General features: G+C 46.5%; 1 protein-coding gene across 1 annotated transcript in view; it reads right to left on the bottom strand.

Annotated features, from left to right (window-relative positions):
• prkd1 (protein kinase D1) overlaps positions 1-20,399 on the bottom strand; it is a gene marked incomplete at both ends in the record, with an annotated part of 93,080 nt that extends 72,681 nt beyond the window's left edge. Inside the window, 1 exon segment of the mRNA XM_084451284.1 lies at positions 20,235-20,399. Coding sequence (XP_084307410.1) covers positions 20,235-20,399 — 165 coding nt within the window.
• Between the last annotated feature and the right edge of the window lie 6,068 nt (positions 20,400-26,467).

Below are 26,467 nucleotides of genomic sequence, written 5' to 3'. Positions count from 1 at the left end.
AAGGCATCTCTCTGTGTCTCTCAAGGTGAATCATCAGTGGGTCTGTCTTCCTGCCAAGAGAGAAAAGAGGAGAAGAGAGTAGAGGAGAGGAGGGGAGTAGAGGAGAGTAGGGGAGAGGAGATTAGGGGAGGAGAGGAGGGGAGAGGAGATGAGGGGAGTAGAGGAGAAGAGAGGAGGGGAGACGAGATGGGAGGAGAGGGGAGGAGAGGGGAAGAGGTGAAAAGAGGAGGGGCAAGAGGAGGAGAGAGGAGGGTCAGAGGGGAGGAGGTCTTTCTTCCTGCATCCCCAGCTCCTCCCACACTTTAACCGTAGGAACGACAGGTCTGCTGGGCTCCTCTCCTGGAGGAGATCATCACACAGAATAGAACTGAGTAGAACAGAATAGAACAGAGTAGAACTGAGAAGAAAAGAGCAGAACTGAGCAGAATAGAAGGGAGTAGAACAGAGCAGAATAGAACAGAATAGAACAGAGCAGAACATAGCTGCAAGCAGCAATATGGGGGCCAAGCAGGAAGCGCGACCATCAAAACGTTAATGAGATATGACCACACTTCCTGTTTGGCGGCTTGGACGGGTTGGGTGTAGCGGGCGAACGCCTTCGATAATCAAAAATCCCTGTAAGACTTTTGTGGATATTGGTCTAGAGAATGTGTACAGCCAGTTTCATGTAGATCCTAGGAGGAGAAACATTTTAAGTTTTAGACAAAATACATTCAGACGAGATCACTTTTGTCAAATTTGAACATTTATTATACAAGCGGCATAATACATGCATATGAATTTTTGGCGGTGTGCTCTGTCCGGGGGGCCCCCTGCCTTCCACCGGCGTGGAAAGCGCGTTAGCAGGGGGAGGCAATCTAGGTGTTCCCCCCCTCTGGGCCAAGCCCTTGGCCCAGAGAGCCAGGAAGGGGGAACGGCATCTAGCCCCCTGCCTCAATGACGATCAGAGTGGGCCGCGATCGGGAAGACGCTCGGAGGTAACTCAGCCCACTAAGACCGTCAAAGAGTGCCACAGGAGGACTGCTGTACATTATAGTCCCTGGTCCCCACGGGCCGACGCTTCGTGGGTTCCGCGGGAGATACAGCCTCGTGTCTCTGCGTCCATGGCGCCCGCCATGGAAAGCCACAGAGACCAGCTAGCGGCTACTCTGGCATCCACCGGCCGACGCTGGTGGAATACCTGCAAACTACCCCCAAAGAACACACCAGCAACTCCGCGGCCCGCATGCGCAGAAGGGTTGACGGAGAGCGCTCTGACTGATGAGCCAGACAACATTTAATAGTGCACCAGCCACATGACCGCCTGAATACGCAGGACCCCCCCAACCCAATGTCACAGTCCACTCATAGCTCTCTGGGCATCCAGAATGTCCTGGACTCCGGGCCGTAGGTAGCGTCCATAAGCAGACGAGGACCATCGGCCCATGGACTTCAGGGTAGACACCGGGGCGATGGCGGCGGCGGTGGTTGCCGCTCCTATACGGAGGGAGTGTGCAGTGTACCGGACCGGTGGGAGCCCGCACGCCTGGCAGAGGGCGCGGAGTCTGGCGGCAAACCAGGCTCCGGTCATGGGCTTTGCCTCTCTTATGAAGAGGGGCTCCTCCTCACCGGCCTGGGGTCTGCTCGTCAGGTAGGAGCTCATGGAGGACAGAGGACAAAACAAGGTGTTATTGCCTGATAAATAAGCGGTCACGCCAGCACCAGCTCTGTCCGCCTTTAATGCTTCAGGTGCAGGACGAAATAGAGCGCGTGCAACGTGACATCTGCCCGAGTGAGGTCGTGCGCGGGGTTGAATGACAATGTGCGTGTAGAATATTCACCGACCTTAAGGAACCCATAGAAAGCTGTGAGAATGACTGTTTCTAACATTAAATACGAGTGACCACCAAAACACCCCTGCCTCAACCGTGCGATTAACCGATGAACGAGCGAAGGAGTGAAGGGAAGACGTATATCCATGCCTTGGGGATGCTCTTCGTGATGCCATTAAGGAGGAGCTGGACGGATCGGTTCCCCAGCAGAGAAACGGTGGAGGGGTCCAGGCATCGCATGTGGAATGAACACCTGCAACAACACTCTTAACCGACTGAGGCCGCAGCCGCCTAGACACGACACAATGAACTATGAATGCTGATAGTATTGAATATTCACAGGCATGACGTTTACATTGAATATGGAGCAGAACGTAGTGGACGCCGGGCCCCAGGTAGCGTTCGTATGCCGACGAAGGGGTCCAGGCAGCGCATGCAAATTTGTACGCCTGCTACGACACGTTCGACCGATCGAGGCCGCAGCCGTCAGGATCCAACACGATAGACAATAAATGCTGAGAAACCGAAACGCTAGCGGGCACGAAGGTTCATCAAATGTGGAGCAGAACGCAGCGAAAAGAGACCATGCAGTCGCATTGGTCAATGCGGTCCGGGCCAGAACAGCTCTCATGCATCGGGCAGCGGATACAGTAGGGCACGAGGCATCGCCTGGTCCAGAACCATCCGCTGAAGAGGCAGACCAGGCCGGACAGGGCCGCCCGCAGCCGGGCACAGTCTGCAGAACTCTGTAAATCAAACAGGGAAGCGAGTCTGCGATTCGATCGTTGAGCCGGGGACGAGGATGCGTGGAAAAGAATTTCCCCCTGCCCGGAAAGCCATGCGAGCAGCGCATGAATTATTGACGAACGGAATGTACGAACGATCATAGTTGATAAATACACGGTGCACCGTTATGCAGAAGAGAAGCGTTTCCTAGACCACTGAGGGGCCCCGCAAAATATTAGCGACGATAGAGAAACTGCACGTCGCGCATAACACCCTATCCATCGTCCAGTCGATAAACCGATCATGTCATGCACGCAGCATTATAATCAGGTGATTAGTCTTTGAAATAACGCAGAGGGCTAAATGCGAAGAGCAATGCAGGATCCCAACGCAGCGTAAAATGACACATCCGACATTGAAGCGTGACCAGCGCAGCATACATCCCTTTTACATTTAGAAATAAAAGCCCGTAAACCCTGCCCCAAACACCGCGGAGGAGCAGGCGACGAACGTAAATGGTGGAAGGAATAAGCACCGCGTTAAACCAAACAGCCAGGATAGTCGCGCACGCAGCAGATTGCAGAGCATAATGGCTTGTATCAATTGATGACAATGCACAATTTACAGTACGTTGCCCTAAGGAACCATGCAGTAGCCTGATGCTACTGACCCGAACTATTTATAAAGCCAATAAACTGCAATAATTGGTAAGGCATCATCGCCGTCGTTGTCCCCGAACGAGGTTTGGACATGCCGAAGCAATCGGCCATACAAGCCAGCCTACCAGACAGGCGAGACAGCCTTAATATTATTATAATATTTATCGTTCCTTATCTCATTACTTACATTCATTAATTTATTTATCATTTATCTTTATATTGTTTGTAGCTCCGGAAGCAATTTCGATGCGATCAACGTCAGGTCCCTACCAGAATACGTAGGGGTGGGACGTATACCCACCTCCCATGTCCTCAGGAAAGCGCATTGTGCCGCCTCAGGGCATGAAATGCGCTATAACAAGCTTAGAATGATTGAGGGGGACACAGCTAGCATTACCCACACCGAATGGCTAACGCTAGCTGCGTGGCGGCACTCGCAATATGGGTGCTAGCGAGTAGAGAGCAGTTCAGATGGAACCCACGGGCTGCAACAATGAATTGAACGCGAGAATCATGAGCTAGTATTAGAAACATGAGCTAGTATTAGAATCATGAGCTAGTATTAGCAATCTAACATAATGAATCATGAGCTAGTATTAGCAATCTAACATAATGAATCATGAGCTAGTATTAGCAATCTAACATAATGAATCATGAGCTAGTATCAGCAATCTAACATAATGAAACAAGAGCTAGTATTAGCAATCCAACATAATGAATCATGAGCTAGTATTAGCAATCCAACATAATGAATCATGAGCTAGTATTAGCAATCCAACATAATGAATCATGAGCTAGTATAAGCAATCTAACATAATGAATCATGAGCTAGTATTAGCAATCCAACATAATGAATCACGAGCTAGTATTAGCAATCCAACACAATGAATCATGAGCTAGTATTAGCAATCTAACATAATGAATCATGAGCTAGTATTAGCAATCTAACATAATGAATCATGAGCTAGTATCAGCAATCTAACATAATGAATCATGAGCTAGTATTAGCAATCCAACATAATGACGCCCCGACGTGCAACACGGGAACCTTGACGAACGCCAACTAGTTAGCAACGAGCAGTAAGCCTGCCATGCAGCCAGCGAATCCACGAACGAGCCGCGAGGGGAGGATTTAGATGAACCAAATACATAGAGAATCCACACAGCACGTCCACGCCCGAAACTGCAAACATTTCAATGGTGAACGCACCCGGCGCACATCGACAGTTGAGTAATGCGGCAGACGAGGCACGGACAACCTCCGACATCAAAGGCTCATGAATGAAACCCAGTGACCGGCGCGTAGCAATGCTTAAACTGACTCCAACGCAAGCTATGCGAGCAACGAACCATACGCAAGTATGGCACGACGGTGCTACAGAGGGACGGGCACCTCGGCCTCGGAAGCCGGCGCTCCACGACGCCGATAAACGGACCCCCAAACCACGGACCGGAGAGACGACGCGGGCAGAGAGGAACGCAAGAGCAGAGAACGCGGAAGCAGCGAGGACACCGCGGGCAGCAGGCAGCAAACGCACCAAATCACAATACGAGCACGGAACGCGAGCAAGACGCGGAGCAGCGAGCGCGCAGACACGAGCAACAGCAGGAATAGCAGTAATAGCAGTAATAGCAGGAATGGCAGCGGACGCCAGCGCAGAGAACGCGGAAGCAGCGAGCATGCAATGCACAACCAGCAGTAAAGGCAAGCGCGAACAATGACATGTTTTGACAGCTTAAATACATGCTCTCTAGTGAGCTGACCAATGCTATGACAGCTACAGTCAGCTGGTGCTGCGTCATGCGTGACTGATTAACCTCTGCTGACCCCCCGGCCGTGACGTACGTGCCTCGGCTGAATTTGCGTCGTTGACTTCATAAATGGCGGGAAATCCAATTGGTGGAAAATGAACGATGATGGGTGCGATGAACTCAGCATGAGCCAGGGCTTCAAAAGGTACCTCATTTTTGAAAATCGGCCACACAGGTCAAAGGTTGTGTGCCTAAACGCACTTCCAACTTTCCAACAAGCTAGAGGGCTCAAGCTGTTGCGATGACTCTTTCTGACAGTGCTCATGGGACTGTCCCCGATCAGTGTGACAAATGTGGCTTTGATACATTAACAATTTGCTGAGATATGATCCCATATCCTGTTTAGTTGCTTGGATGCCAAATTTGATTGGCTGTAGCGGCGAATGCTTTGAAGAATCAAAAATCCCTGTAAGACTTTTGTGGACATTGGTCTAGAGCAGGGGCCTCAAACTCAAATTGGCTTGGGGCCACTGCTGGTATTGTCAACTCATAGGAGGGCCACTTCAATGTCAACTTCAACTACTACTAGGCCTAACTATAAGAAAGTGCAATATTTCGGAAAATTTCATTTTTCATTTCCATAACTAGACTCACAACTCAGTCTCTAAATGTTGCAAGACTATTCCATAACTAACATTTTCATCATACAAATTCAAACCGGTTTCCATTCATTTTAATATATTTTAACAGTTAGTGCTGCAAATCTTTTTTCCTTACTTTAATTTTATCTTGAATAGCCTACATTTGTCATTTATTCTGTTTTAACTGCAAGATGCATCACTACTGTAAGCCTGCCCTAAACCTGTAGCTACTGGCATTTACAGTATTAAAGTTAAAGTTTGTTTCCATTTCTTACCAGACACTTGAATACATTTGTAGGCTACTACTCTATTTCTTGCTAGACACTCTATCTTGAAAGACTGAGACGTTAGCCCTCTCAGCTGTGTGGCTCGTTTTTTCCTCTCTCCCTATGACACTGTTCTCCATGTTTAGTAATGAATATCTCTTGACATTATATTCCTTTAGAATAAAAAATACTGCAATGTCCATATTTCTTGAAACATGTCTGTGTTCCTAACGTTAGTTAACCATGAAAACAGTCTCTTGGTGTCTAGCTGCATTCCGTTCATTGCTCATAGTCACGTGTGGATTGATTGCACCTGTGACTGTATGGAGCATTCACTTCGCACGCTGCGCACAATAATAGAATTTCGCCCCACGTTTGAGCGACTTGAATTTCGCATTGTAGGCCTGCCTGCCGGCGCCGTTAACAAGAAATTATTTTGCGGGCCGGATTACATTATATTTCTGACATCATGTCGCGGGCCGGATGGAGGGGTGTGGTGGGCCGCAAATGGCCCGCGGGCCGCGAGTTTGAGATCCCTGGTCTAGAGAATGGGTATACCAAGTTTCCCTCCCCCTCTCCCCTGTCTGTCTGTCTGTCTGTCTGTCTGTCTGTCTGTCTGTCTGTCTGTCGGATCCCTCCCCCTCCCCCTGTCTCCAGCTAGTCCTCACACTCCTCTAGTCTGGTCATTTTCTAACTGTGGTGAGACTGTGGTGAGACCATCACCACTCAATACTGTTACACCACTGGGCTCTTCTGTTTCCCTGCCTCCCTCTGATCCTCACACACACACATACCGCACACACACACACACACACACATACACACATACAATACACACACAAACCAAGAGACAAACACACACACACAAATACACCAAGAGATGAACACACACACACACACACACACACACACACACACACACACACAATACTGTACAGTACACACACCAACCAAGAGACACACACACACACACCAAAAGGCAAACACACACATGCACACACAAACACCAATCAAGAGACAAACAGACACACGCATACACATTCAAGGCCCTGGACTGACAACCCTATTGTTCTGTAGCAGGTATGGTTTGAGACCTCATATACTGTTCACATGAATTCTCACACAGACTAAACACTCTCACACACACATACTATAAACACACGCATTAAACATGTACACACACTACTATACACATGCACACTCACATACACACTATATAAACATTCAACCACACACATGAATGCTCACCGAACCCTTGCAAACACAAACAACTGCCTGCCAACTACTTTCTGCTCCTACCTGTGTTCATGCAGTAGTCAGTATAATTTCCAGTAACAAATATCATGGAGGTGTAAAACTTTAATGATTTCTCTCTCTCTCTCCCTCCCTACCATAGACACCTCAACAAAAGGCACTTCTCTCTTTAATTCTGCAGAGTATCTAATTATAGCTCCCCTTAAAAGCACTGTTAAGTTTCTCATTGTCACGTTAATAGCTGATTGTTCACACATTATTAAGGTATTTTACAGCTAAGGGGGGTTACTGGAGGAATGGCAGGCTTCCCGCTCCACTGCCACAGTCACACTGCTCTGTGTGTGTGTGTGTGTGTGTGTGTGTGTGTGTGTGTGTGTGTGTGTGTGTGCTAGGGCCCACCACTGCTCTCATTAACACACCATGGTACAGCCTGTTTCTTGGAATGGTACAGCCTGTTTCTTGGAATGGTACAGCCTTTCTTGGAATGGTACAGCCTGTTTCTTGGAATGGTACAGCCTGTTTCTTGGAATGGTACAGCCTGTTTCTTGGAATGGTCCCCTTGGTCCCCATGCTTTTCCTGGTATACGTATAGTTAGCTGTAAAATAACTTAATAATGTGAAAATTCCTACATGTTTTTCATCCTTTTTGTCGATGACACAAATATGACTACAGTGACTTGATTAAAAAACAACTCTGAATTCATCTGTGGTTTCAAACCACTAAACGTTCACTTAATGTAAAAAAAAGCTCGTAAATGCTAATCATACCTAATGATGTTAAGTTCCTCAGTGCATCAAAATCACATCATTAATCTGAAATAAAGCAAAACCAGACACTTCCCAGAAAAATGCTCCTATCTCTACATCCCTTTCTCTCCTACTGCCATGTGGTCTGGGCGAGTACCCACACAATCTCAAACATTCTTACAAAAGCGTTTTGCTAGAATATCAACCTCTTCAGACCAGCCCTGCACCTTTATTCTCTCATTTCAAAATCCTCAACATGGATGATATTGATGCACTTCAGAATCACAATTATTGAACTATTTAATCACTACTGTAGCTTTTTGGTGGCATAGCTGACTAGAACAGTATTTATGAGAGGTTGTTATTATTATTATTATTATTATTATGCATTGCATTTATATAGCGCCCTTCATGATACCCAGAGCGCTTTACAGAGTCCAGTATTCATTCAGACACAGTCATACCGGTGGTGGTAAGCTACATCTGTAGCCACAGCTGCCCTGGGGCAGACTGACAGAAGTGTGGCTGCCAATCAGCGCCTACGGCCCCTCCGACCACCACCAACATTCATTCATTCATTCATTCACATTCATACGTTGCATGTCTTTATGATGGTGGGGGAAGCCGGAGTACCCGGAGGGAACCCACGCAGGCACGGGGAGAACATGCTAACTCCACACAGAAAGGACCTGGAACGACCGGGATTCTAACCTAGGTTGTCATGTGTGTTGTCAATTCAGAGGACCTAAGATCGTACCCAGTGAGGGCAACTGAGGGTAGAAACAATACTATGTGGAAGACTAATGTCAGTATTATTGTAGATGCACAGACCATGAGTCACAAATATCCTCTCAAGTAGGGATGTAACATTATAGTGAATTTTGCGATATTGAATAGAAATGTATCAATGCCGTCGTGGGGCTGACAACATCTGCCACAATATTAGGCAACAACACTAGAATAGCTATTTTCTACTATCTTTTCTAGTTGAAATTGTATTGCTTTTGTTTGAGCAGCAGACTGCGCAATACAGTCAAGAAGATACAGTCAGAGCTCAGATTGCTCAGACCCACAGAAAATGGCGGATAAAGAACATGAACGTAGCGAACAACGAAATGAACTTGAGATTGTGATTGCTCTATCGACTTTTACAGCTGATGTGTGGTAGCATTTCAGTTTTCTGGTTTAAAGAAATAACAAAGGTGAAAGGGAAACTGACAAACGCAAAACAATGTGCAAACACTGCCGTACGATGGTCAGCTACAATACAGGAAATACATCGAACATGAGAAGCCATTTGGCACATCACCACCCAGAAAATTTCTGACCACAACAACAAGCTACTACGAGGAAAAGGCTTCATCCAGGCCAAATTACTAAAGAAGCATGGAGCTCCACATCCCTGTAACAGTCCTACAGCTGAAGAAATAACAAGATGCTTCAATGAATACACAGCTTAAGACTTAAGGCCTTTTTCTGTTTCGTTTTTTTATTTTTAGAAACTCAGGACAGTGCATATTAATGAACATGCACAGCAGTACACGTAAATATGCCAGATTGTAGCCCGGAGGCTAATTTCCATCTGTAGTCCATGTAGGCAGGTTGATGTTATATAATACACAGAAAGTAAAGGCAAAAAACAAGCCAAAAGTACAGAGAATCATGTTAAAACATAGATCTATGTGGTTAAGAATGATTGCAGGATTGGTTAGCTCTGAGCCACACCTTCAGGTGGACCTTGACGGTGGCCTGAATGGGACATTCCCTTATAGATAAGGGTAGGCTATTCCATACTGCCCTCACTTTGAAGGACAAGACATTGTGGCTGAAAAACATTTTCCTGAGGGGAACCTCACCTTCTGTGGTCGAGAACGACATATTTCGGAGGTTAGTAAACATTCTGGAGCCAAGGTAAACTATACCATACTTTAGTCGCACAGTGCTACTAGCTCTGTATGAAGAGACAAAAGCTAAAGTGACGTAGAGCCTCAAAGAAGCAGAGTACATCTCAATAACCACAGATAGGTGGAATTCATGAGCTACTCAGAACTGTATTACAGTCACAGCTCATGTCACAGCTCATCTCATGCAAATGGGAAATACATTTTGCCCTACAGACGCAGCCTATTTTCGCATCACACACTCAACATAGCTGAGGTGTTGAAGGCGACTCTTTTGAGATGGGAATAACAATAAGCATCACGGCACTGCTGTCTTTAGAGACAATGCACAAAACATGGACGTAGCAGTGAGAGAGGCCGGACAGTCCCCACACACAAAGTGTTTTGCACACACTTTAAGCCTTGCATCACAAGTGGGTTTGAAGGTAGACAGTGTCAGCCGCCTGCTTCGTCGAGTGAGGCGTGTAGCAGTGTTCATCCACCACAGTTCAACTGCCACAGCTGTGCTGGTCTTCCAACAGAGGATGTTAAACCTGCCAGTACAGAGCTGAGAGAACATCTCTCTCCATCTGCTTGAGCGGTACCTTGAGCAGCAACAAGCATTCGCTTCAGGGCTACTGAGTGATGAAATCAGGCGCAATGCACGTGAAATAGACACTCTGGATCCAGTCGACATCACAGACACTGACGACATACAGGAAGTAGTAGGGCTTCTCGCACCGCTGAAAAAAGCAACCTTGCATTTTGTGTATTTAGCGACAGTGGGAGCGCCATGCTGGCTCCGAAAGTTTGTCGGACTTAGCAACGGTAACTAAGGCCCTAAATCCGGAATAGCACACGCACAATTGGTTGCGTTGGGCTCAGTAAATGAATAAAATCATCACATTACCTGCATATATGCTAATTACGCCACTGAGGTGAGGTACTACACCCCCATGCGAGCGTTGGAGTTTAGTGTCGCGCTTAAGGGCACTTCAGCACACCCCGGGAGCTGGGATCGAACCGGGGACCTTGTGATCCCAAGCCGACCGCTCTACCTCCTGAGCTGCATACCGCCCAGATCCACTACTACAAATACAGAGAAGAGAGGGGGTGCCAGTTCTGATCCCCTCTCTGTGTGAGGATGTTGGTGAGCGAGCAAGGCGGCGTGGGCGTACAGAGAGCAGAGAAGCCGTGCCAAACAGAGGCAGGTAACACCAGCTAGCAGAGCTCAAACACTGGGGAGATAATTGTGTTTTCCAGCCCTTGCCACCAAAATGAGACAACCTTTCAGCACAGCACATTAACACTGACACAAAGCAAAGCTTATTTTTAGTCATTTCAATTATTGAGTTGTGCCGTGTTTACCTAATCACTTCAGTAATTAAACTGAGATGTAGGGATGGAGAGAGAAAAGGGATTAGGGAAGAGAGAGAGGGAGAGAAGGAGAGTGGGAGAAAGACGGAAAAAGAGAAATAGGTAGGAAAAGAAGGTTGGGGGGTCAGAGAGCGAGAGAGACGGGCATAATAACAGGTACGGCAGGAGGAGGAGAGAAAGAGGGAACGAGTGAGAGCCTAAAATAGACCCCGGCCTCGATAAAGAGAGCTGTGTCTCCCCCCCTCCGCCTCGAGAGGGAGAAGAGCTCCGGCTCTTATGAATATTCCTGTGGAACTCGACACAATAGTCCACTATAATAGTCCACTATAGCTCCGTACATCTGTCGGGTTGATTAGCGGGAGAGGGCCAGAGAGGCGCTTTCATTCTGCCGCAGGACGGAGGGGACGAGAGCTCTTGTTTGGGCCGAAGTGTGGGGGTGGAGAGGGTTCGGAGCCTCAAAGGCTCTCTGCCTGCCCTGCTAGGGTTTCTACATGATGCTTTTAATGCCACGTGGCCCCCTGCTTTGAATGCTTTCCAAAACATCTGCTTCACAATAAACGTTCATCTGATGTGTGCGATGTGTGATGTTTGCTCGCTCTAGTGTGTGTGTGTGTGTGTATTTGTATTTGCTTGTGTGTGTGCGTGTGTTTGTGCGTGCATGCATGTGCAAGCATGTGTGCGTGTCTTTGCATGCATGCAGGTGTGCTTGCATACGAGTGTCTGTGTGCATGTTTGTGTGTGTGTGTGTGTGTGTGTGTGTGTGTGTGTGTGTGTGTGTGTGTGTGTGTGTGTGTGTGTGTGAGAGATAGAGAGAGAGGTACTGTAGTGTGTGACCCCAAGCGCATGGCCCTTGACAGATAATGACACTCAAATGGATACTTCACAGGCAATCATAATCAGTTGCCAGGCAACTGGGGACAATTCTCTAACCAGGAGACTACAGTGGCAAGGCTGACCACAGAATCTAATACCACTAATTCATTCACATTAACGTTACCTTGGAGAGAGAGAGGTGCACCAAGCAATAACTTGATAACATTCCACTAATCTTGCATTTACATAACACAAGAGATCAATCTTATCCAATTTCCTGAATGTGTACTGTGTGATGGTCATAATGGAAAGTGAGTTAGTGCTGGTACGGTTGCCATGACAGGAAGGCAAATTTAGGGCGAAAAAAACATGTCTACAAAGTCAATGACTGTGATTAGCAAGTATAGATCACACAGAATCTCCATCTGAAATGAATCTGTTTGGGATTGTTTGTCAGGCATACCCTTCCCGAACTGAAAACTGTTTCAATCTCCAAGGCTCAGGAGTTGGATTAAGTCCTGCAAATGGGGTAGTTCAAAACCAAACTAGAAATGGTGCTCGGAGAGCACAGACCTCCGCCCATGAATGCATTTGGTGGCTCTGTGTATGTGCACATGCATGCAAGGATATGGTGTTGCTTTATTTGTTAGGTTGAGCGCTTCATGCCAGTCCAAACCCTGTGACCTCGCTGACCTTCCCAAGGAGATATATTGCTGTTTCAATCCTCTCCATTGACAGTGTATGTATTTTCACTCCTGAGCTAAAGTCACAAATATGAATGGAGTTGAATGGACGGCCATGTTTGTGCCATCCTGTGTCGCCCCTCCTCGGGTCACAGCGGGCAGTTGGGTGCACTCCGCGCTCGATATCTGTATCTGTAGCGCCCCCACACAAGGAGCTGGACCCCCCCAGTCCAAACCCTGTATCACTAGCGCCCCCACACAAGGAGCTGGACCCCCCCAGTCCAAACCCTGTATCACTAGCTGTTGGGGCGGCTGTAGCTCAGTTGGTAGAGCGGGTCGTTCAATGATCGAAGGGTCAGCGGTTCGAATCTCAGCTCCGACTGTCCACATGTCGAAGTGTCCTTGAAAAAGACACCTAACCCCAAAATTGCTCCCAATGAGCAGGTTAGCAACTTACATGTCAGCTACCGCCATTGGTGTGTGAATGTGTGTGTGAATGGGTGAATGAGAGGCCATTGTAAAGCGCTTTGAGTGCCGCTAAGGTGGAAAAGCGCTATATAAGTGCAGTCCATTTACCATTTACCATTTCTCCAGCAATGGCCCCACCCAAGGGCCTCCCTCATGGAGGGCCCTCCCCCAGTCTCTGGAGGGGCTGCACTACCTGCACTACACTCCACGACACTCTGGCCCATGGATGTCAGAGCAGCAGAACACAAGGTCCAGCCGTGTTAACGTTGGATCTCGGTCTTCAAGGCTGTCTGTGCCTGGCTGTGAGACAGCAGACCTGTCGTGTGATGGGACCAATGACTAAGGAGTTTATGGCTATGACAGGGTTAGCAGACACTAATGGCTTACTACTCCATTCTGTCAATCTGTGAAATTATGAGAATCCTGTACATATCCTGTACATAGTGTACTGTGCACGCCACCCCTTCAGCTCTGCTTGTTTGAGCACCCGCGTCCCTCCATATGGCGCATATCCATTCTCGCACGCTGCAAATCAATCACTACTAAATGTAATTGAGCCAAATCTGAATGTTGTAATTTTGGCCTTCTTATTATTTATTTTCACGAGCACTGTTAAAAATCACACACACACATTTGTGATGCGGATATTGTGAAAACAGAAACAATAATATTCACAGCTTCATTAGAGGCCGGGGCGGGCCCTTGCCTGGATGAGGTTCTCCTTCAGGCCTGTTCTCTGGTGGGGTTCTCAATAGCAATTATGAGAACTCTTCAAAGTTCAACCCTTGCCCCAAAGACCTGCCCCTGTAAAACCACCCAGCCCGGCATGGCCCTACCTAATGAGGCAGATGAAGACTATCCTGAGGGGTTCAACCCTGAGTCATCTCAATCAATCAATCAATCAATCAATCAAGTTGGATTTATATAGCGCCCTTCATGATACACAGAGCGCTTTACAGAGTCCAGTATTCATTCAGACACAGTCATACCGGTAGTGGTAAGCTACATCTGTAGCCACAGCTGCCCTGGGGCAGACTGACAGAACCGTCTGACAATTCGTGGGTGCCAATCAGCGCCTACGGCCCCTCCGACGACCACCACCAACATTCATGCACACGTTGCATTTCTTTATGATGGTGGGGGAAGCCGGAGTACCCGGAGGGAACCCACGCAGGCAAGGGGAGATGCAAACTCCACACAGAAAGGACCTGGAACGACCGGGATACGAACCCAGGACCTTCTTGCTGTGAGGCGACAGTGCTAACCACTGAGCCACCGTGCTGCCCACATCTGCTTGCCAGTCCAATCCCCTACCATTAGACCAAGAGGATCTATCATCCTTCTGTCCCAGAGCACCTTATAGAGCTAAGGTGACCTCCTCATGGTAATCAAACTGCCTCTGCTTACACCATGCAGCATGTTCTTATCAGGCTCAAAGCACAACAGTACTGTAAAGCAGGATGGTGGCACTTGATTGGCCAAGAGGTGCCAATTCAATCATTATCCTCCAATCCTAAGCAAGAGGCTGACTGGTGATTGGTTAAATTCCAGGAAGTGTGATTTCAAAAAATGAAATCTGCAGAGATTTGTCATACACACACACAAACACATACGCACACATACACACACACACACACATAATGTATACACACACTCACACACACACACACACATGGACGGCACGGCCAGGAATCAGCACCATGAACAGCACGGCCAGGAATCAGCACCATGGACGGCATGGCCAGGAATCAGCACCATGGACGGCATGGCCAGGAATCAGCACCATGGATGGCACGGCCAGGAATCAGCACCATGGATGGCATGGCAAGGAATCAGCACCATGGACGGCACAGCCAGGAATCAGAACCATGGACAGCACGGCCAGGAATCAGCACCATGGACAGCACGGCCAGGAATCAGCACCATGGACAGCACGGCCAGGAATCAGAACCACGGACAGCACGGCCAGGTGATCGACGCGGCCCTGGCAACGCCACTCCCCAGCTGCAAATCATGCCCCAATCAAGGCTGGCAGGGGATCACACCGGCTGCACCTAATCGGCTAACGAGCAGTGTGGGGCTCAAAGGCCCAGCGAGCCTCAGGACTGTGAGTAGTAGTCTCAGGACTGTGAGTACACATTGTGAGGAGGGTTACTGCTGAAGCCTGACAATCTTTTTTTTAATTGATTTTAACGTGGGATTTCTTGTTGCTTACAGATGCTGAACCCGACCCCTGTCCAGCTGGTCATTCCCAGCCCGGGACGGAGATAGAGCCACCGCCTGACACATTATTCATTTTCTTGTTTTCTCGGTTCCAATAAACGTGTCAAGGTGCTTACCAGACATCGTGTGGACATTGCTTGTTGTGCTCCCACCTTGTTGCCTACCTGGGTTTTACTATGTATATATATATATAATTAACCATCTCACTTCACACTATTTAGTGCTGAGAGCAGCCAGTTCAGAGATGCCCAGGAGAAATGCTCAGTGATAATGTGTGTCTGGAAGGTGTTAAGGTGGTCTGCTAGAGCTACTGGCAGCCCTGTTATTGGGGGCTTTAATTAAGAACATGCATATTCCCCTGCCATTCACCTCTGATAAGTACAAAACAACACTGTTATACATTCTAACACTCTTGGTACTGTATGTGACATAGGTGCAACCCTGACATGTTTGGTAAAAAAAAATTACAAGCAACTTTTCAGAAACAATTACGGATCATTATACAGTAAGAGCACATCATCTGTAGAAATATGTTATTGTGTGAGACTGGAGTTCAGCATTGAATTCATTGTCTCCATCACTGTGAGTGAGTATTAGTCATATCATATAACAGGGAGTGAGCAAGACATCAAATGAATGCACCAGCCCAATGTGGTGACCGCATGGTAACAAGCGTGACAATGATAGATACAGATAGCATGGCCATGAACAGATGCCTAACCATCTAGCAGCCTAGTGTAGGAACATAGCAACCACTGGGCAGTTCAGTTTACATCAGGCTCAGTACGTGTTCCGTGCGTCCAAGCCCTATCCTAGATTAGTTAGGATTTAAAAGCCCATAGTGTGATGTGTATCAGTGGGTCGTGTAGTTGAGGTGTGTCTGAGGTGTAGACGAGATGGGACTGCACCAGGTGATGAGTGAGGCAGGGTGGTGTGAACAGGAGGAGCTAGAGGGAGCGTGTGCAGCCTCCACATCCAGGCTGATTTCTACCCAGGGGATTTGCGTTCACAGGACGTTATAGAAAGAACTGTTTTCAACCAACCAACCTGAATGGGAGAGCGGAGAGACAGAGGCCGGGCCAGAGGCCTGGCCAGCGCGGTGACGGGTCGGAGGCCAACGAGCGCCGGAGGTCGGGAGAGCCAAACGCCAACACAAGATCAAGAGATTCAACATTCATCATGCCCTTTATTTGTCACATGCAATGTACCGTGTACATTCACAGTGAAATATTGCTGTTGGCTCGAAGATTATGCTACAGATAACACTAATACTCAATTTCCAAATTACAAATTTACAATTTACAAAAATTACAATTTTAAAAATTAACACAAATTACACAATATACAAATTAACCCATTCTAGACAGCATACAAAACTAGGATGGGATAGATTGAGGTCTGGATGGATTATGTACATGCTGTATATAGATAGGAATAGATAAATAACCGGATTAACCGAGTTATGTACTGTACATGCGATAGCTGAAATAAATAATCCCAAGGGGGGGGGGGGGGGGGGGTGGTGAGTTATGTACATGCTATAGCTGTAATAAATAATCCCAAAGGGGGGGGGTGAGATATGTACATGCTATAGCTGTAATAAATAATCCCAAGGGGGGGGGGTGAGATATTTACATGCGATAGCTGAAATAAATAATCCCAAGGGGGGGGGGGGTGGTGAGTTATGTACATGCGATAGCTGTAATAAATAATCCCAAGGGGGGGGTGAGTTATGTACATGCTATAGCTGTAATAAATAATCCCAAGGGGGGGGGGTGAGATATGTACATGCTATAGCTGTAATAAATAATCCCAAGGGGGGGGGGGGGGGTGAGTTATGTACATGCTATAGCTGTAATAAATAATCCCAAGGGGGGGGGGGGTGAGTTATGTACATGCTATATCTGTACTAAATAATCCCAAGGGGGGGGGGAGGTGAGTTATGTACATGCGATAGCTGTAATAAATAATCCCAAGGGGGGGGGGGGGGGGGGGGTGAGTTATGTACATGCTATAGCTGTAATAAATAATCCCAAGGGGGGGGGTGAGATATGTACATGCTATAGCTGTAATAAATAATCCCAAGGGGGGGGGGGGGGGGTGAGTTATGTACATGCTATAGCTGTAATAAATAATCCCAAGGGGGGGGGGGGTGAGTTATGTACATGCTATAGCTGTAATAAATAATCCCAAGGGGGGGGGGGGGGTGGGGGGAGTTATGTACATGCTATAGCTGTAATAAATAATCCCAAGGGGGGGGGGGGGGGGAGTTATGTACATGCTATAGCTGTAATAAATAATCCCAAAGGGGGGGGGGGAGGTGAGTTATGTACATGCTATAGCTGTAAGAAATAATCCCAAGGGGGGGGGGGTGAGTTATGTACATGCTATAGCTGTAATAAATAATCCCAAGGGGGGGGAGTTATGTACATGCTATAGCTGTAATAAATAATCCCAAGGGGGGGGGGGGTGAGTTATGTACATGCTATATCTGTACTAAATAATCCCAAGGGGGGGGGGAGGTGAGTTATGTACATGCTATTGCTGTAATAAATAATCCCAAAGGGGGGGGGGGGGGGAGTTATGTACATGCTATAGCTGTACTAAATAATCCCAAGGGGGGGGGGGGGTGAGTTATCTACATGCTAAAGATGTAATAAATAATCCCAAAGTGGGGAGGGGGGGGACATATATCCTGGTCCTCTGGGTATAGTGGTTCTATACATTAGGTAGAGTCATTCAGGAGCCAGATGGCTTGCCGAAAGAAGCTCTTCCTCCGTGCTTGCCATGTACTGTATGTGCGGTATATTTTCCCTGACCGTAGCAGAGAGAACAGTCTGTTACCTGGGTGGCTGGGGTCTCTCAGGATCCTGTTGACCTTGGGTCTTGCATCTTCTGGTGTAGATGTCCTCGAGGTGGGGGAGTGGCCGAGGGTACGTTCAGCTGACCGTACCACTCTCTGTAGTGCCTTGCGATCCTGAGAGCTGCTGTTCCCGTACCAGGTGGTGATATTCCAGTCAGGATGCTCTCGATCGTGGATGAGTAGAAGCTCCGTCGGATCTGATGGGACGCTCTGAATGTCCTCAGTTGTCTGAGGTGGGTCAGTCTCTGACGAGCTTTCCTCACCACAGAGTCTATGTGTGTTGACCATGTCAGGTCATTGGTGATCTAGACGCCAAGGTAACTGAAGCTGTCCACTCTCTCTACAGGGGTCCCGTTGATGATTAGAGGGGTGTAGTTCCTCTCCTGCTTCCCCCCAAAGTCCACCACCATCTCCTTTGTCTTGCTGACGTTCGGATGGAGGTTGTTCTCTTGACACCACTGGGTCAGGAGCCTCACCTCCTCCAGGTAGGCGGTAAGATAAAACCTCTCTTTCTCTCTCCAGATGCTTTCCTACCTGTTGGGGTTATGGCTGGCTGGCTGTGAGGGCTATTCATGTAATGCGTGCCTCATGGAGAAACTAAACTAAACTGCCATCATCACCTAAATGAACGTAGCTGTGTGGACTTGTGATAGGTGGGAGCAGAAATAGCCAGCAGGACCTGCCGCCGAAGGCACATGTTATAGTAACATGTTACTATTACAGTGCTCATGTGAGAGCATGAGAGCATAGACAGGTCTCCTCTCCATCCCCCACCCCCTCCTCAGCTCCGTTGGTGACCAGGCCTTCAGTGTTGCTGCCCCCACACTCTGGAACTCTCTCCCTCCCGATGTCCGAAATGCCACCTCTCTGAACACTCTCAAATCCACCCTCATAACTCACCTGTTTAATGTTGCCTTCAATTTTTTATTCCACTCTACACACACCCAGTCTGCATTAGCTTATTGTTTATTGTCCCTTTTACTGTTCTGTCTGATTTGTTGTCTGTGCTTTCTTTGTCGATTGTTGATTTCCTGATATGTTTGTAAAGCGACTTTGGGTCCCATGAAAGGCGCTATATAAAATAAAGTTATTATTATTATTATTATTATAGTGGGGGACACAGCATAGCCTATAGCTGTAGTCACACTACTAGCCTACTAGCTTTAGCCTGTGAGTTTTGCATGCATGTGTAATGAGAATGCTAAAGTAGAGTTGTCCAGTAGTGAAACTCACTCCCCTAGTATAAAGGATGTGCTAACGACCCTGCCGAACGAGATATCGCTCTTGGCATAGTTGTTAGCACATCCGACTTGCGAGCGCAAGGTTGCCGGTGGAAAATCCCTTAACATGGGTCAAACAGACTGACACAGAAAAACACAACGCAGAGTGAAAAGTCTGTCACACATGCCCTATGTGGAAAAAGTGGTTCGGAATTGATCAATTGCTGATCAATACCATAATTGGCACAGTCTCCCATATTACTACATAATAATATGCTTAACCTAGACATGAAACACATTAAATATTTTTTGTGGCATGGATTCAACAAGGTGCCCTTCAGCACACCACTGTTGTGGAAACAGCTGTTTGAGCATCTCATGTCTGTTAGCTTGAATGAGTCAGTGGCCATGACCCCCGACCTCTCTCAACAAGGTGTTTTTGCCCACAGATAACAAATGGATAGCCTATCTCTAGGTCTGACTGACTGAATTGTTTTCCACTAGGCTATGTAAAAATAAATATCAAGCCATATCAACGTTATTATGTCAATGTATGGAGAGAAGTTTGTTACCCTCAGTCGAAAAAAACTTTGTGAGATTTCACAAAGCACCCTAAAGCAAACCTATCCATAGGAAGCCTATCCAGTGTGTCTAGTCTTTCTTTAGGGTGCTTCTGAAATCTCAGAAAGTTTTATTTTAAAACTATGATGGTAGAGGAAGCTACACAGGCACACGAACACACACACACACACACACGCACACACACACACACACACACACACACACACACACGCACACACACACACACGCACAATCAAGTTATGCCGGTAGAGGTAGGACTGTCACGGTACCTTCTTATCCACTATAGAGCATGCCATCTCCCGGACCTGCGCGAGGCTGAAGTCGCAGGAGTCCAACAGGACAGGCTCGCGACTCAACCCGATCTGGATCTGAAACGAGATGCCGGTCGCTCCCGGCGGAAGGCTCGGCGGCCGGATCACCGGAGGCGCGTTCATATGAATCTTCCCTTGAGACAAAACAATAACGACTTCTCAGAGGTAAATACAATATCTGAAACCGCTAAAATAGCCGCTGTTGGAGTGTAGAAACAAACTTCACGTCAACCGAATCATTCATTCAACGACTGGAATGAAGAAAAGCTCGTCGGTTGGAGAGATATTCAATAATTTGTGAGCGGTGAGAGGCGACGACACGTCAATGTTAGAATGTGGAGTGTTGATCAGATCCCGCCTCCCGGCGGAGCAGAGCGACAGAGCGAAGCGGGGTGGACAGAGTGAGGGTAGCCTAGCCTACTCGGCGACAGGTCATCTTTAAGATATAGGGTGTTGATTTTGAATCACTTCGCTTGGACCAGCTCTCCAGAATAAGTTTTCATTATTGTCGGAGACAGAGACAATAAATAGCCTACACGTCTGACCCAGACGCGATTTGAATGATCAAACTGTCGGTCATCATTGGCCTGTCTTAACATCAGCATTCAGTTGACATTCTGACGGATCAACCAGATTGACATATCGATAGCCTATAAAAGGCTACAGGTGAGATTTGTCCAGTTACTTTCATGGTAGAGCCTAGGCTATTGACCAGTTTGAAACACAGCTTCAACCTCAGCCTTGCCCTTCCCTGCTAAAAAAGAAAAGAAAAGAAAAGCATAGACCAGAATGACAAATGCGTGTTCTTTCATGGAGTAGGCATGTGTAGGTAGGTAGTCTGGGGCCCAGTAGCCTACCCTACTTCCTTCTTATCTTAGTTTGGCCCTGAATTAGCCGCTAGTGTTCCTGTAAGTGTGTGTGTGCGTGTGCGTGTGTGTGTGTATGTGTGTGTGTGCGCGCGCGCAGGGGCGTCATGCAACCCAAAAAACCGAGGGGGCACGAGATAGCTTTCCACAAGCTCCACTACTTCCTGAAATTCTACAGGCATCCTTGTTTCCAGTCCTATACTATTGGATGGAAGTGATTAATCAGGTGTGCGACATACCTGATCACACCTGATTAATCACTTCCATCCAATCGTATAGGACAGGAAATAAATATGCCTGTAGAATTTCAGGAAGTAGTGGAGCTTGTGCAAAGAGCCTATTAGCGCGGGTAGCGCGGTGGGAATTTAAACTTACCGGTAGCGTTCTTTCAAGGACTTTCAAAATAAAAGTAAGGGAAAACAAATCAACTTTTGTGCGTTGGCTGTAAGCCGACGCACCATGAAGAGGGAATGCCGCTTTATCTATCCCTCCGTCGGGTTAGTGACCTGCAGTTCTATGTTGCTACTGATGATGTTTGTTTTGATGTTTGTTTTGATTTTATGGTCCCATAACATCAAAACAAAAAGACTCCACAGATTTCCCAGGTCAGTATATCTGAGAAATGCCCACAAGACAGTAAGTGAAACTGTTGCTTCAAAACAATTATTGGATCACCTCAATTTCTCACACTGCTCTCATTGGTTACATTTACCAATATTACTTTCTTATGTAAATGACAACGGATCAGCTGAGAAGGACAGGTCCATGTGGAAGGACAGAACACCCAACATTAGGTGATTAATATTCCATCAACTCCACCTTTTATTAACAGACACTTCTCACATACACATACACACAAGTATTGGTACTAGCCACCATATAAACACAGCAGTATATAGCACTATTATATAGTTATATATAACTATTTTTACAATTGTTCATTCATGATATTATTACAATTTTCCTTTGAAGTCTGCCTACACTTAGGTTACTTAGCTAATAACCATTTTAATTAAAATGTACTTCTAAGGGCAAATACTTTACTTTCATATCTTCATATCAATATAATATCAAGATCCTAGTAATGTCCAAATAACCCACTGTGTCTTGGGTCTACTTATTCACCACCTAAAGGGAAGTGCAAAACAGCAAGTCATGACTTTTATCCAGAAACAAAAGTTGAACCCATTGCAGCAAAATAGCTAACATTACAGGAATCATCAGTGTAACTGCTTTAGCCACTGACCGCTACTATTAATGTTATGGAAGCTGCTGCTAGTTGTTGTGAGCCCATGAGCTAACTGGCTATCCCGCTCTCATTGTGCTGGATTAGCATTGGAAGCATTGGAACTGATGTGTCCAGGTGACAAGACCCATCTTTATTTATCAGACATTACCGTCCTACCAGTCCTGCACAGAAACAAGCCAGCCAACGCACATAAGCCAGGCTGGACCTGGCCTGGTTTTACTCACTTGGCATTGGTCCGAATGATATACTGTATACTGAGGTATGAAGTTTATTGAATCTGATATACTGAATAGCCTAATGTTATATACAACCTTAATCTAAATGTATGCAAGCAGACCATGAAAACGTGTTTATCTGAGACAAGGTGAGGGGGGGGCTTCCAGGTCCAGTATTCATTTGGAAGAAACCAAATCCACCGGGAAAGAGGGTGCTTGGCTTTTTGAAAGAGGTTATGGTGGCTTTTCGAGGTGGTCTATGACATAATTAAAATAATACATTCAGCTCAGTACACAAAATAATCATAGCTCCGCATTGTAAAATGTAATGGTAAACAAACAATAACAGAAATGTAAAAAAAAAAAAAAACGTGCCCCCTCAAGTTCTATAGGCATGACGCCTCTGTGTGTGTGTGTGTGCGTGTGTGTGTGAAGTGTTGGCATGTTATCAACTGGAGAGTGTGGAGTGAGGCGGTTGCTAGGAGAGACAGAGCAGCGGATGCCTCTCTTCCCACACTTCAACAATGTATCCATTTATGCTCCTACAGCACACACACACACACATACACACACATGTAACAGTGATGAATACGATGATAACACTGATCTTCATCAATTTATTGTGCAGAGCTGGAAGACGATAAACACTTACAACTATCGTCAGTGGTGCGTAGGCTACAGGACTGCATGTGAGGCCTCATGCAAAGCTTATCCCACTCTGCCTCTCTCTACGTTACATCAGAGAAACTGTTAACAGAAAGAAGACAGTTTCCCCTCAAACAACAACATACAACCATTAAACTTTGGAGCGACATACTTGGAAGACGATATACACATACGATATACACATACAACTATCGTCAGTGGTGCGTAGGCTACAGGACTGCATGTGAGGCTAAAATGAAATGAAAAGGAATACCTGGTCAGACCTAACAATCAGAAAATGAAATAAATAGACTAGTATGGCATTAAATGGAATGTCTCCAGCTAACTCAATGTGATAGCTAACTAACTAGCTAGCAACTTGGGTGCAAATACTTAATGCATTAAGAATATTTTTAAGGTGGTTTTGTGAAGTTGTGATAGGAATTGTAACAACATCGGCATAAGCAGGGCTCAACAATAACGGTTGCCCGATGGCCCGGGGCCAGTAAACAGCTACGTCGGGCATGTCAAAATATAACTCACTGGCCCAATCGGGACAGTGAGTTCAGTTCAGCTCAGCGTGTTAAAAAAAAACAAAAAACATGTACACAGCATAGTTTACTTTGAACATAAATCGTTTTTTTGCCTGATTTGATTTGAATGTGCCATACCGCCAATCAAGATTGAGTAGAGTACAGTACGTGACATGTAGGCGAATGGAGGCGAATGCGAACATGGAGGCGAATGCGAAATATGAGTTGAAGTGCAAAAGAGCATTTCAAGAGGTGTGGGTGAGTTCAAATGGGTATCTTTGGTTTCTGATTATCAATGTTTTGTGTTTCGTGTAGAATATTTGAGAGCAAGGCCGAAAAAACGGGGGCATTTTTTAAAGGAACATCGTCTTTCCGCAAACAAATGCTCGAGTCCCACGACAAAAGTAAGGCTCACCTCACATGTGTAGCAGCGCAGAGGGCTGCAGACAACCCCGCCTCCGGAGCAGCGCAGAGGGCTGCAGACAACCCCGCCTCCGGAGCAGCGCAGAGGGCTGCAGACAACCCCGCCTCCGGAGCTTTGCCAGCCGTTGTGTGTAAAAGCTCAATATGCTCTGTGCACCAGCTCAACTACTTCCTGAAAGTCACTTGGCATCTTTATTTCCTGTGCTATATGATTGGATTAAGTGATTAATCAGGTGTGTGGCAGACCCAGCGCACACCTGATTAATCACTTAATCCAATCATATAGGACAGGAAATAAAGATGCCAAGTGACTTTCAGGAAGTAGTGGAGCTGGTGCACAGAGCCTATGGTGGTTGTATTTTTCAGCTGGCCTATGTAATGTTGAAAAGAGAAGCCTTGGTGTTGTTCCCATCTTTTGTGGCCATATGTGGTTCTGATTTCCTGCACTTCCTGAAGTTTAAATGTTTCATTTGCTTAATATATGAATTCAATATTTATAATAAATGACATAAAAATGTACCGTAGACTGTTTTTAATTGATACCAGCTTAAATAAAACAATTTGTATTCGGGCCGGTAAAAAATGACTTTGGGCCAGCAGATTTCTGACCCACTTGCCCGACCGGGCAATACTCTGGTAATGACTGGTAATTTCTCAACCGACAAAGGGAGCCCAAATTATTCCAGTCATAAATCCATGAAATAACCTTTTTAGAATCTGTCTAAATTACAGCAGGCCTGAGTCAAAAATAAAATTCTGAGCGTGTCACACAAGGCGCCCAAATTCAGCCAATCACCTGTGCTTGTCAAAGCAGCCAGAGCGCGAGAGAACAGTCTCCTCGCACTAGCGGGAGGACTATGTGTCAAGGCCCCCTGCTACTTGTCATGATGACTCCTATTGCAATTTAGGTAATAAGCCGAAAGAGAGTTTTGGCACGGAGAGGAAATTATTATGGCGTGTCTTTTGTGGTGTGTGTGTGTAAGTTTATTTGTCTTTCATTTTCTTTCTTGTCGCCTTTCTTTCTCTCTCTATCTGTTTCTCTCTATCTCTCTCTTACTCTCACTCTCCATGTTGCATCTCTCTCTCAGCTCTGCCTCTCTCTTTGCCCCTCTCTCTCTCTCTCTCTCTCTCTCTCTCTCTCTCTGTAATTAACTCCATCATTAATTACCTCAGTCATTTAGGTGTGACCAGTGACAAGGTAATCTATAATCTGTCTGAGGACAGAAGGCTGAGGGACTGATGCTGGGACATGTAGTTCATTAGTGTGGGTGATAACTGGTGGATACAGATTTGAAAACATGTTTATTTAGTAGATTTGCCAGTGTATGTAACTGGCAGAGCATTGTTCAATCCCACCTCAATGTACCATCTCAGACTGAGGAAGATTGGTGTTTGCCCCCAGTGGCAGTAGCGAGTAACTGCAGGGCAGTGTCTGAGCAGACATAAGTGGCTGTATAATATGATTAGTTGTCCCTATTTGTCTCTTTATGGACAGTGTGTGATAGTCTCTCTCTGCCTGTCCTTATATGGGCAGGCCTTGGCTGGGCTCTGAGTCCCCAGGGTGAGACCACACTATCTGTGATGACACGTCTCCAGTCACACTACAAACACTTCCTGTTGGTGGGTGTGTGTCTACAAACACTCCCTGCGTGTACGTGTGTGTGTGTGCGTGTGTGTGCACGTGCGTCATACCACTCTGAAAGTTAGCACCTCCGTTGTTCACAGTCCTACCCCTGGGTGATATTGAAATCACCATGGCATATACACACGTGCAAACATGTAACAGCACTTGATGCTGTGTTGTATGAAAATGTTTTGGTAAAGTTTGTAGAGTTTTTCTCAACAATGCAGGCAAGGAGCAAAGGGCACCACAGTTGAAAGGAAACATCCTAACCTGTGATAGCTAGCTAGTAGTGTAGCCATGACACTCCCACAGTAGCTTTCTGGCACAGGGGGCCTGCAATATTTTTAGAATTCACTTCTCCAGCAAACTGTGCCAGCTGACATCCACCAATAACGGCATTCTCCATCAACACATACTGTATAAAATTTTACTGTGTAAAATTTTTCTTCTTTATAGTGGGGGGAAAACACCATCACTCTACTGCATGTAGGCACAAATGCTCCAGCATACAGTACATGATATGCAGCCTGTTGTTAGAGAAAGGGCCAGGAGTTGTTGGTGAGTTGAACCATGTGTCTGTGTGGACTGTGTATCTTGATCCTCAGTCACAGGTGTTGCTTGTTTAAAAACAACTAC

Source organism: Borostomias antarcticus (genome assembly GCF_949987555.1).
Source record: "Borostomias antarcticus genome assembly, chromosome: 16".
Taxonomy (NCBI): domain Eukaryota; kingdom Metazoa; phylum Chordata; class Actinopteri; order Stomiiformes; family Stomiidae; genus Borostomias; species Borostomias antarcticus.
Note: the sequence above shows the minus strand (reverse complement) of the source record. Positions and strands in the feature narration are given on the sequence as shown.